Source organism: Balaenoptera acutorostrata, chromosome 5, assembly GCF_949987535.1.
Source record: "Balaenoptera acutorostrata chromosome 5, mBalAcu1.1, whole genome shotgun sequence".
In the NCBI taxonomy this organism is placed as follows: domain Eukaryota; kingdom Metazoa; phylum Chordata; class Mammalia; order Artiodactyla; family Balaenopteridae; genus Balaenoptera; species Balaenoptera acutorostrata.
In genome coordinates this window covers 118,341,803-118,356,006 of record NC_080068.1, presented here as the reverse complement: position 1 = coordinate 118,356,006, position 14,204 = coordinate 118,341,803, and the positions used below count along the sequence as shown (strand labels likewise).

The 14,204-nt window shown below is 35.5% G+C and overlaps 1 protein-coding gene across 2 annotated transcripts in view; it reads left to right on the top strand.

Moving 5' to 3' along the window:
• The window catches only part of LOC103004566 (N-deacetylase and N-sulfotransferase 4), a 231,422-nt gene extending 220,024 nt beyond the window's left edge, over positions 1-11,398 (top strand). For both annotated transcript variants that reach the window (XM_028164021.2, XM_007172427.2), the window contains 2 exons: positions 3,447-3,549; positions 11,279-11,398. In XM_028164021.2, the coding sequence (XP_028019822.1) occupies positions 3,447-3,549; positions 11,279-11,398 (223 nt within the window). The remainder of the gene's footprint in view (positions 1-3,446; positions 3,550-11,278) is intronic.
• Positions 11,399-14,204: the final 2,806 nt, after the last annotated feature.

Here is a 14,204-nt window from a genome sequence, read left to right as displayed (position 1 = left end):
GCCAGGACAACTTGTCTCTGCTCAAAATATATACCTGGGGCCATATTTGGGAAGACATGAATATCTAGGTATGACTTGAACGGCTGGATACTGGACTCTTCTGGAGGCTTCTTTACTCACATCTTTGGCTCTTGGACTGGGATGGCTTGAAGCTGAGCTCAGTGGGATGAGACCTCTCTGTGTGACTTTCTCACAGTGTAGTGGCTTTGTGTTCTGAGAGGGGGTGGTATATCGAGCGAATGTGGTTCAAGGCCTTCTCTGATCTAGCCTTGCAAGTCACATAGCATCACTTATGTCATATTCTGTTGATTGCAACCAAGTCACTAGAGCCAGTGCAAATCCAAGGGGAGGGAAAGGAGCCTCCGCCTCTTGATGAGGAGGGGCAAGGACGTTCTGCAGAAGAGAATGTGGGAGGGGGTGTATTGTTGCAGTCACCTTGGGAAAATAAAATCATATACTTGGGTAATTGAAAATGGAAAAAAAAGTGTAAAGAAGCAAAATAACAAACAAAACCAAAAGCTCCAAGCAGTCAAAATATATATTTAAAAGGGCATGTACTTGATGCCCTCACAAAGGCCTGATATACAGCCTATTAAGTTTTAGACAAAATTTTAACAAGCTTGATTATATAATTTCCCAGTTCACAGCAGATTAGAATCAGCAATTAGACAATTAGAGAGGGTAATGGAAGGACAGGAAAAGAAGCAAAAAGATTGGGTTGTTCCTTAACCACTAAAACAAGTCTAATGAAGTTTTTACCTACACATGGAAATTACAACACAAGGCATGGCCCCTGTTGATTAAGTAGACAAAGCTTCCCATAATATGTTTACATAAATACTTATTGATGTCAGCATGTCTTCCCCTGCCTGCCTGCAGTAGTTTAGGGAATGGTTCTATCCTGTTTACTACAAATAGTTCCTTATGGTTCAATAAACCTGTAAAATCATACTTCTAAAGAAGAGATTACAAACAAGTACAGAATATATGGTTTTTAATATGTCTCACACATCACAAAAATTAATAACTATAGTGATGTTCAGTGTAATAAAAGAACTTGTAAGGCAACAAATTCATATCCTCAAAGTTGTCTAACAGTTATTTGAGAAAGGCTTTGCATCTTAATTTCACAATTTCATGCCTACTGAAACCAAACCATAAAACAAGGAATTGATATAACTTAGCAAGAATAAATGCCCATTGTTAGACTTCGGGTATATAACATTGTCAATGAAATAAATGAAACCAGGGCAGCAAAGTAATGTGGATTCAAGGTTATGGCAACCCTATCTAAAAGAATGACTTTCAATATTCTGGATGGCTCCCCTTCCTCAGGTTGTATTAAGCTCTGCCTCACAACAGCTGTTTGGAGAGCAAGGAGAGACAGCAGCCCATCCTGAGACCTCTGTACACCAGAGAGCAAAAGAGATGCTCTCAGTGTGTATAAATATCTTGGCTTGGTTGCCAGAGCTGTATTTTACCTTAATGCAGTTAAATATTCTCATCCTGAGGCAGAAAATGCTGTTTAGGGGCACTGTTATGCTGCCTTCCCCATCTCATTTTGTACAGCATGCAGAATTGTTTTTCCTCTTGGGAAATTAATGAAAACTAGAGAAAGGCCTATGATAGGCAAGGAGCAGATTGAAAAGTCCAGGTTGGAAATGACTCTATCTTCCTTTTATCCATTTAACCAGTGATGTATTTAATTTTAATTGATAACATGTACTAGGACAACCTGGATTGCAAAGATCAGGTCTCTAGTAATAGATTGGGCAGGGAACTGTGACGAAAAATTCCCTCTCCCCCTGAATGAGTTCACATATGCGCAGAAGCAAATTGCAGGTGGACCGGTATTATAGGAATGGGCCCAGGGCAACAAAATATTCTGCAGCTAATTAACTTTACGTCCTACTCAATTATGCTCCAGCTTTCTAAAACATCTGCTGAGCAACAAAAATGCAAACCTTTTCGATGTTTTATGCATGCAGCAAGTCCCATAGCAGTAAATTTAAAATTTCCCTTCCTATTTGGTTTATTCTTTCATTTTTCCTACCTTGTTAGTCCTAAACAAAAATTCTTATATATCTGAGTTTAAACCAAATAATTAGGCCACACATTCTTTCTTTTGTAACTTTGTGCAGCCATGGGAACAAAACAACATTAGAATTTTCTTTAAGAGTATTGGGTCTGAATTAACCAATAGGATCATCTGCCTTCAACAAAAGAAATGAAGATTTGTCTAATCTTCCATTCACCATTTGTATAATCTGTGTCTCATGTTCTCTGGAAAAATATAGCGAATTATATCGTTACCCTTTTAATTTCCTCCTTGAAAAGTATAAACATTTTGAACTGTTAAAAAAAATATAGCAGTTTTCTTGGAAGCTTTAATTCAGGTTTATATACATGGAAGTAACCTAAGTGTCCATCGACAGATGAATGGATAAAGAAGATGTGGCACATATATACAATGGAATATTACTCAGCCATAAAAAGAAATGAAATTGAGTTATTTGTAGTGATGTGGATGGACCTAGAGTCTGTCATACAGAGTGAAGTAAGTCAGAAAGAGAAAAACAAATACCATATGCTAACACATATATATGGAATCTAAAAAAAAAAAAAAAGTGGTCATGAAGAACCTAGGGGCAAGATGGGAATAAAGACGCAGACCTACTAGAGAATGGACTTGAGGACATGGGGCAGGGGAATGGTAAGCTGGGACAAAGTGATAGAGTGGCATGGACATATGTACACTACCAAATGTAAGATAGATAGCTAGTGGGAAGCAGCCACATAGCACAGGGAGATCAGCTCGGTGCTTTGTGACCACCTAGAGGGGTGGGTTTGGGAGAGTGGGAGGGAGGGAGACACAAGAGGGAAGAGATATGGGGATATATGTATATGTATAGCTGATTCACTTTGTTATAAAACAGAAACTAACACACCACTGTAAAGCAATTATACTCCAATAAAGATGTTTTAAAAAAAAAAGTGTATTTACATTACATTCAGTCACCATACTATATACCATTGAATGATTTCAAAGAAATCTGTGAATATATTTTAACAGGGAAATCATATAAATAAGACAATAAATATTCTAAAGATCCTATATATATGGTTGTAGTTTTGTAGTTCATCTTTCATCTTTTATGGATGAACAGGTAAAATATAAAACTTAATAATTTCATCATAAGAAAAGACTAAAGATCTATATGTTCTTTTTCATTACAGTAGAAATATCAAAAATATATAACATATAGTTTATTTAATCTCATAAATCAATTCAATGAATATTTGTAGAATTGAATTAAATTAAATCAAAGCAACAGGCATATGAAAGTGCATTTCCTTTATACAATTGGTGAGGCTCTCTCAAAATTCTGTGTATAATTTATAATCATTATATTTTTATTATCATTTATATATTTGATCTTTTGTAGTTTTGATCCCCAGAAGGGCTTTTGGTGTCAACTACTGGAAGGAGGAAAGACCAAATGCCTTGGAAAAAGCAAAGGTCGAAAGTATCCACCCATGGATCCAGAGGTAATATTTTCCTCATCTTTGAAATACACTGGTAGAACCCTGTGCATACAACTATTTCAAAGCTAGTAGGCAATAAATTTGATTCCTTTTTCTGCTTTTTCATTGCTATCGATAGTTTTATATTTGGAAAATAAATAGACAGACCAACAGAGATAGATGATTGATAGATATCTGTAGAAGCTGTGTGCTGGGATGCAATTCAAACATAAATACTTACTGAACAGTAACTCCTTTCCAAATGTATAAAGTACTTAAATAAATTACTAAACAAGTGGTTTTGGACAAAATATATAAGCATTATTATTACATATTAAATACATATATCCAATGCCTATACAATGCATGATACTGAGTTAAGCAAAGGAGAGTAAACTGCTCTGATCACCAATTACAACATGTGGTGGAGAGCTTCTTCCACATTGCCAAGCAAGGCTCAGACACCAGCTGTGTGTCCCACAACTCAACACAATTCTGACACTGTCTTCCCAAAGATAGTAACAGATCCCACAGGCTAAGGGCCCCATCCTACAAGACTGTCCCTCCCTGTTCAGGTTTTCACCTCAAGTCCCAAGTCCAGGTTATCACCTCCATCTTGAACCACTGGCTATAGATTGGACGTTCCAAAAACCCCCTCCTTGGTTCTGATTAATATGCTAGAGCAACTCCCAAAACTCAGAGCAACATTTTTCTTATTGGATCACTGTTTTATTACAAAGGGATATAACTGAGAAATAGCCAGATATATGAGCTGCATAGGCCAAGATATGGGGTAAGGGTGTGGAGCTTCCATGCCTTTTCTGATTTCTCTAGTCTCCCCAAATCTCCACGTGTTCATCAACCCAGAAACTCTCCAAACCCCATCCTTTTTCAGTTTTTATGGAAGTTTCATTACAGGGACATGATTGATTAAATCACTGACAAATGGTGATTGATTCAACCTCCAGCCCCTCTCCCTTTCCCCGTGGTCAGGGGATAACATTAAAGTTCCAACCTTTTGCACCAGAGGGCAGACAGCAGAAGCAAGAAGAACTACAATCCTGCAACCTGTGGAACAAAAACCACATTCACAGAAAGATAGACAAGATGAAAAGGCAGAGGGCTATGTACTAGATGAAGGAACAAGATAAAACCCCAGAAAAACAACTAAATGAAGTGGAGATAGGCAACCTTCCAGAACAAGAATTCAGAATAATGATGGTGAAGATGATCCAGGACCTCGGAAAAAGAATGGAAGCAAAGATCGAGAAGATGCAAGAAATGATTAACAAAGACCTAGAAGAATTAAAGAACAAACAAGCAGAGATGAATACAATAACTGAAATGAAAACTACAGTAGAAGGAATCAGTAGCAGAATAACTGAGGCAGAAGAACGGATAAGTGACCTGGAAGACAGAATGGTGGAATTCACTGCTGCAGAACAGAATAAAGAAAAAAGAATGAAAAGAAATGAAGACCGCCTAAGAGACCTCGGGAACAACATTAAACACAACAACATTCGCATTATAGGGGTCCCAGAAGGAGAAGAGAGAGAGAAAGGACCCGAGAAAATATTTGAAGAGATTATAGTCGAAAACATCCCTAACATGGGAAAGGAAATAGCCACCCAAGTCCAGGAAGCACAGCCAGTCCCATACAGGATAAACCCAAAGAGAAACACGCCGAGACACATAGTAATCAAATTGGCAAAAATTAAAGACAAAGAAAAATTATTGAAAGCAACAAGGGAAAAATGACAAATAACATACAAGGGAACTCCCATAAGGTTAACAGCTGATTTCTCAGTACAAACTCTACAAGCCAGAAGGGAGTGGCATGATATACTTAAAGTGATGAAAGGGAAGAACCTACAACCAAGATTACTCTACCCGGCAAGGATCTCATTCAGATTTGATGGAGAAATCAAAAGCTTTACAGACAAGCAAAGGCTAAGAGAATTCAGCACCACAAAACCAGCTCTACAACAAATGCTAAAGGAACTTCTCTAAGTGGGAAACACAAGAGAAGAAAAGGACCTACAGAAACAAATGCAAAACAATTAAGAAAATGACCACAGGAACATATATATCGATAATTACCTTAAACGTGAATGGATTAAATGCTCCAACCAAAAGACACAGGCTTGCAGAATGGATACAAAAACAACACCCATATATATGCTGTCTACAAGAGACCCACTTCAGATCTAGGGATACATACAGACTGAAAGTGAGGGGATGGAAAAAGATATTCCATGCAAATGGAAATCAAAAGAAAGCTGGAGTAGCAATACTCATATCAGATAAAATAGACTTTAAAATAAAGAATGTTACAAGAGACAAGGAAGGACACTACATAATGATCAAGGGATCAATCCAAGAAGAAGATATAATAATTGTAAATATTTATGCACCCAACATAGGAGCAAATCAATACATAAGGCAACTGCTAACAGCTATGAAAGAGGAAATCGACAGTAACACAATAATAGTGGGAAACTTTCACACCTCACTTACACCAATGGACAGATCATCCAAAATGAAAATAAATAAGAAACAGAATCTTTAAACGACACAATAGACCAGATAGGTTTAATTAATATTTTTAGGACATCCGATCCAAAAACAGCAGATTACACATTCTTCTCAAGTGTGCATGGAACATTCTCCAGGATAGATCACATCTTGGGTCACAAATCAAGCCTCAGTAAATTTAAGAAAATTGAAATCATATTAAGCATCTTTTCTGACCACAACACTATGAGATTAGAGATGAATTACAGGGAAAAAAATGTAAAAAACACAAACAAATGGAGGCTAAACAATACGTTACTAAATAACCAAGAGATCACTGAAGAAATCAAAGAGAAAATCAAAAAATACCTAGAGACAAATGACAATGAGAACACGGCCATCCAAAACCTACAGGATGCAGCAAAAGCAGTTCTAAGAGGGAACTTTATAGGTATACAAGCCTACCTCAAGAAACAAGAAAAATCTCAAGTAAACAATCTAACCTTACACCTAAAGGAACTAGAGAAAGAAGAACAAACAAAACCCAAAGTTAGCAGAAGGAAAGAAATCATAAAGATCAGAGCAGAAATAAATGAAATAGAAAGAAAGAAAACAATAGCAAAGATCAATAAAACTAAAAGCTGGTTCTTTGAGAAGATAAACAAAATTGATAAACCATTAGCCAGACTCATCAAGAAAAAGAGGGAGAGGACTCAAATCAATAAAATTCGAAATGAAAAAGGAGAAGTTACAACAGACACTGCAGAAATACAAAGCATCCTAAGAGACTACTACAAACAACTCTATGCCAATAAAATGGACAACCTTGAAGAAATGGACACATTCTTAGAAAGGTCTAACCTTCCAAGACTGAACCAGGAAGAAAGAGAAAATATGAACAGATGAATCACAAGTAATGAAATTGAAAGTGTGATTAAAAATCTTCCAACAAACAAAAGTCCAGGACCAGATGGCTTCACAGGTGAATTCTATCAAACATTTAGAGAAGAGCTAACACCCATCCTTCTCAAACTCTTCCAAATAATTGCAGAGGAAGGAACACTCCCAAACTCATTCTATGAGGCCACCATCACCTGATACCAAAACCAGACAAAGATACTACAAAAAAAGAAAATTACAGACCAATATCACTGATGAATATAGATGCAAAAATCCTCAACAAAATACTAGCAAACGAATCCAACAACAGAGTAAAAGGATCGTACACCATGATCAAGTGGGATTTATCCCAAGGATGCAAGGATTCTTCAATATACGCAAATCAATCAATGTGATACACCATATTAACAAATTGAAGAAGAAAAACCATATGATCATCTCAAAGATGCAGAAAAGCTTTTGACAAAATTCAACACCAATTTATGATAAAAATCTCTCCAGAAAATTGGCATAGAGGGAACCTACCTCAACATAATAAAGGCCATATACGACAAACCCACAGCAAACATCATTCTCAATGGTGAAAAAATGAAAGCATTTCCTCTAAGATCAGGAAGAAAACAAGGATGTCCACTCTCACCACTGTTATTCAACATCGTTTTGGAAGTCCTAGCCAAGACAATCAGAGAAGAAAAAGAAATAAAAGGAATCCAGATTGGAAAAGAAGAAGTAAAACTGTCACTGTTTGCAGATGACATACTATACATAGAGAATCCTAAAGATGCCACCAGAAAACTACTAGAGCTAATCAATGAATTTGGTAAAGTAGCAGGATACAAAATTAATGCACAGAAATCTCTTGCATTCCTATACACTAATGATGAAAAATCTGAAAGAGAAATTAAGGAAACACTCCCATTTACCATTGCAAGAAAAAGAATAAAATACCTAGGAATAAACCTACCTATGGAGACAAAAGACCTGTATGCAGAAAACTATAAGACACTGATGAAAGAAATTAAAGATGATACCAACAGATGGAGAGATATACCATGTTCTTGGATTGGAAGAATCAGTATTGTGAAAATGAGTATACTACCCAAAGCAATCTACATATTCAATGCAATCCCTATCAAATTACCAATGGCATTTTTTATGGAACTAGAACAAAAAATCTTAAAATTTGTATGGAGACACAGAAGACCCCGAATAGCCAAAGTAGTCTTGAGGGAAAAAAAACGGAGCTGGAGGAATCAGACTCCCTGACCTCAGACTATACTACAAAGCTACAGTAATCAAGAAAATATGGTACTGGCACAAAAACAGAAACATAGATCAATGGAACAAGATAGAAAGCCCAGAGATAGACCCACGCACCTATGGTCAACTAATCTATGACAAAGGAGGCAAAGATATACAATGGAAAAAAGACAGTCTATTCAATAAGTGGTGCTGGGAAAACTGGAGAGCTACATGTAAAAGAATGAAATTAGAACACTCCCTAACACCGTACACAAAAATAAACTCAAAATGGATTCGAGATCTAAATGTAAGACCGGACACTATAAAACTCTTAGAGGAAAACATAGGAAGAACACTCTTTGACATAAATCACAGCAAGATCTTTTCTGATCCACCTCCTAGAGTAATGGAAATAAAAACAAAAATAAACAAATGTGACCTAATGAAACTTAAAAGCTTTTACACAGCAAAGGAAACTACAAACAAGACGAGAAGACAACCCTCAGAATGGGAGAAAATATTTGCAAAGGAATCAACGGACAAAGGATTAATCTCCAAAATATATAAACAGCGCATGCAGGTCAGCTCAATATTAAAGAAACAATCAACCCAATCCAAAAATGGGCAGAAGACCTAAATAGACATTTCTCCAAAGAAGACATACAGATGGCCAAGAAGCGCATGAAAAGCTGCTCGACATCACTAATTATTAGAGAAATGCAAATCAAAACTACAATGAGGTATCACCTCACACCAGTTAGAATGGGCATCATCAGAAAATCTACAAACAACAAATGCTGGAGAGGGTGTGGAGAAAAGGGAACCCTCTTGCACTGTTGGTGGGAATGTAAATTGATACAGCCACTATAGAGAACAGTATGGAGGTTCCTTTAAAAACTAAAAATAGAATTACCATGTGATCTAGCAGTCCCACTACTGGGCAGATACCCAGAGAAAACCAAAATTCAAAAAGACACATGCACCCCAATATTCATTGCAGCACTATTTACAATAGCCAGGTCATGGAAGCAACCTAAATGCCCATCAACAGACGAATGGATAAAGAAGGTGTGGTACATATATACAATGGAATATTACTCAGCCATAAAAAGGAACGAAATTGGGTCATTTGTTGAAACGTGGTTGGATCTAGAGACTGTCATACAGAGTGAAGTAAGTCAGAAAGAGAAAAACAAATATTGTATATTAACGCATGTATGTGGAACCTAGAAAAATGGTACAGGTGAACCGGTTTGCAGGGCAGAAATTGAGACACAGATGTAGAGAACAAACGTATGGATACCAAGGGGGGAAAGCCGCGTTGAGGGTGGGGATGGTGGTGTGATGAATTGGGCATTTGGGATTGACATGTATACACTGATGTGTATAAAATTGATGACTAATAAGAACCTGCTGTATAAAAAAAATTAAAAAAATACAAAATAAAAAGTTCCAACCTTTTAATCACAAGGTTGGTTCCCCATGACCAGCCTCCATTCTTAGGTGGGGTCCAAAAGCCACCTCATTGACGTAACAAAATATACCTTTATCTCTGTCTCACTTAGGAAATTCCAAGGATTTTAGGAGCTCTGTGCTAGAAATGGGGTCAATGATCAACTTCATATTTCTTATTATGAATCACAATATCACAGATAGGATACAGGATAAAACAGTTATGAGCCCAGATTTATTATAGGAGGATAAATTAGTTACAGTCACTTGTTTATAGTAAGATACACAAAACAATGTGAAACTACAAAAAGGCAGGGGAAAAAAATCTTTCAATAAAAGTTATGGTATGTGGAGATAGACTAGGATTGGGAAACCAATTAGCAATCAACTGAGCAGATATAATGAGTATCTCTCCTAAGACAAGGTGAGCCAAAGGAGGATGGAAGTGATTAGTTATTACTATGGATATAGAAGAACCAGATGGTCCTCAAACTATACCTTTGAACTCAATAATTTCAAAAGGGCTTCAAAAATCACTTTAATCTACCAAGAAATCAATGTAAAATTCCACTACTTCTATAAAAATCTTATCCAGAATTTGAAGTGTTTACAATCTGGTTTAAGGGAAGAAATGTAATGAAATACCTGGTGAATGGTACAAGACGAAATGTAGTTGTCTTAAGTCCATTTCCACAGTACACACAAAAGTGGCTAAGGGAGTTTTAGGAAGAAAGAGACTCATTTGTGCTAAAATATTGGGAGGGCTTAAGAGAGATGGTGTAACTTTGACCAGATGGAAACCTATACGTGGGCCATTGCTGCCTATATTTTCACAGGAAAAATGTTCATCTCTACTATTTTATCAAAGAGACACAGAACTATGTTCATTGGGTTCTAATATGAGGTAAGTGACATCCAGAGAGAAAGACCAATTATAAATTTTCTGTCTTCCAGAAATAAAACAAACTAAAACCACAGATATGTCTGATAATCCTTTTTTAAACCATTCATCTAAAAGTGGCCCATCAGTCCAGCTTGGTTAGGAATATAAGAATCACAGGAAAGATCATTATAATGATCTTTATAATGAGACCTTATAATATCTTTGAAGAAGAAACGCTTAATTATTTTTCAAAAAAACTGTTTTGGTCCTGAATAAATATAGAAAACATTTTATAAATTGCAAGTTATTTCTTTAATCATGAAATTCAACTTTTGTGATTATGTTCATTTTTCATCTTTATGCTATGACCCAATTTTACATAAAGTGACCAATTTTAAAAACATAGATGTTTTTTCTGTAGATTTGGTACCACATCCAGTCCCTACGTACCTCATTCTTCTTTAGTATTATATACTTCTTACCAACTTTTCTCCCTACATAGACTTCAGCAATCCCTTAATAAATAGGTGTTTTAGTGGTTGTATAAGGCACATAAGTTATACCCGGACCCATTTTTATTTTACAGCTACACTTCTGCCAAATCTTTTCTAACAGTAAAAATGAGTGATATCTGTGGAAAAATACAAAGAAATACCTATTTTATAGCCAGTCCTAGTGTAGTAGACTTTCTTAAGAAATGTGCACAATCTCATTTAATGAACTAATAGCTTCCTTTGCCTTCTTTTTCTATTCACTTTTCAGTCTAGAACCTTCCTCTCTAATTACTACCGAGATCATAATGTGGAGCTGTCCAAACTGCTACACAGACTGGGGCAGCCTCTCCCATCATGGCTGAGACAGGAGCTACAAAAAGTGAGATAGCACTGGAGAGAAGAACCAAAGCTCCCAAGATACTGACTTTTACTATGAAACAGAAAAACAACCCCCCCCCATCTTTTATCCCCTTAATGCACTTGTGACTGTCAACAGAGGATCGCGTGAATAAATCTCCTTCTATCTTTTTCATAAAATGAAAACTGTTATATATGCACGCATTGGCAATTACTAGCATCAATCCCTGTGTGAGCTTTTGAGAAATAATGTGGGGTTTTGTGGCATTACCCAGTTTCCAATGTGGGGATCATAACACAGCCCAGTTCCTCTGTTAACCACAAGGTTTCTGAAACTGTGTTTGACTGAGAACACTGATTATATGCAAGAGACAAATTAGAATCTTGAGGAAAAGATAAGGACTGAGATATCTGTAAATGAGGCTAGTAGTAACCCAATATCTGATTTAAGGGCTTACATTTTCCCTTGCTAATTTAAAAACAATTTTGCTTTTGTTATGAAATTATAAGTATAATCCTATACTCTTATTTTGAGCAGTTATTACTTATTATATTTAGCCCACACATGTTTTCCTCTGTTACTCCTCTTTATGAATTTCTTTGACTTGCTAAAGAAGTTGCAAAGTTGTAACCTCCCACATTTTTGGTCTGTTTTCCTCTTATAGGAGGAGACTATCTGAAAGTTTCCATATTCACTGACAATAGTATTTTATCTGGCAAGGCATGCCATTCTCAGTGAATTTTGCATTATGGTTCCAACAGCGTCTATCAGAGATTTGGGGGGGAAATGAATGAGAAAGTGCATACTTTGCATAATATTAACTACTGTGTGTAAGGCCATCTTTCCATGGGTAAAAATCTTACCATGCTATTAATCTAGGTATTTCCACCTGGACAATGATGTAGTATTTATATATTTTTTCACTATCCACAGAAGAAAAAAAGCTTTATTGATAAGACATGGAATGAAAATACCAATATGTGTTTACAGGTAGAGAGAGGCACTTGTGCCTTTTATGTAGTACATGTCAATCGTTTAAAGCATGCACTTTTATATGTGTCAGTACATATACTAATGCAGAAGATTATGTTTTTAATGCCTATTTAACAGAAGAAATGTAATTTAAAACTTACCTCTTTAAACACCATGAATTCTCTAAATTAAACCATATTTCTCATCCATGCCATCCAAAAATTAATTTCTAGAGAAGAAGTGATGCTCTTCCTGTCTTAGAGTTATAGGTTACTCTCCCATTTGGAGGATTTTTGTCTCATTTGTCAATGAAGATATGTTAAAGATTTGTTAATCTTTTCAGTGATACATGAAGGTAAAATTTCAGCAGAACAGTAAATCAAAGTGGCTTTGGTAGCATTACCTATCAATCCATCCTTCCTCCAGAGTAATTTTTCTATAGGCTGTAAATAATATTACGTTCTCCTATAATCTGAGCAATTATGCTTGACATAATTCAATGTCTTCAAAGGAAACTGAAGATCATCTTTTCTGTTTATTTGTTGTTTGTGGTTTTAAGCAAACAATTCAAGTATGATCTAAAAGAGAATCAAGAAACAGGATTCACCTTTGGATCTATACTTCATTAAGATTTTTGTTTTTCTGTTGTTTTCCCACTGCATCTAAAGGCTCTTGATCTTTTTCAGAAAATGTTAAGATTTTTCTTGGGTATGAATTGATACAAATCACAAAACTGTTGCTTTTGTTGTTCTTTGTTCAGTGTGAGACTCAGTTTCTCCACCTTATTGTTACTTAAGTGAGCATGTGCTTGATAGCATTCCATTAAAGCACACTAAAATCGTAAGAATTGTGTATTTAGAACTCTAACTTTTGATTTATTTGTTCACTAGTTTCCTCCAGTTACATTCTAATTTTTTCTTTCGTGAAGTAGAGATTAACATTTTTTTTTCCCAAGTGGGAAGAAAGAGATATTTGTAGAAAAGAGGGGAGATACTTTTCATATTGAGTAAAATTCATATAATTCAAAGTCCACCTTATCACCAGATTTTTTAAAGTGTAACTAATTTTCTGCATTTTCTTATTTTTTCTAAATAATGTATACAGTATCATTCACCTACCTACAAATAGCTGGGAGCAAAATTCCCACAAATTCAACTAGTCTTTTCTTCCCTGGTTCATTTCAATCAGTATGCACATTTTTCTTACTAAGATTGACAATGAAGACAACAAAACAAATTTTAATTATGTAATTCATCTCTTACAGTAAACTACTTAGAGGAACTCTGGGCTATGAGAAGATTATAATAAATCTGGAAAAATTTTAGTTTTAAGAATATCTTGGTTTTCCCAATTTTTACCCACTGGCTACTTCAGAACTATTGACTCAAGATTTAACATAGGTAATAGTTTAGCATTCTAAATAAATTATCTTTCATGGTCTTGAATGACATACTTTTTAAAATTTTAAGGAACTTCCTAAAACCTTTAAACAAGCCAGTATTTCTCCTCTTTCTTTCTTTTTCTTTATTCCAACTGCCTAACTTACAAATATAATCGTTGATTACATTAATAAAGGTAAGGAACAATATTTGATTATAACCCTACGTCAAAATATATTAATATATGCTTGTCAAATACCAGCCTCTAAAAATTATATTACAAATCTCATACAAAAACAAATTTTGTTTGTGTTTAACAATGGCCTCAAAACAATTAAATAAGCAACAAGGAATAATGCTAGTGAGAAGAATTTATACTCCTTCTAACACTGTTTTTTTTTTTTCTACAAAAAAGATAGTTCTTCATCCAATAAGAGATTTTATTTGCCTTGATTTCAACAAACCCATTCACATGTACCTCATGG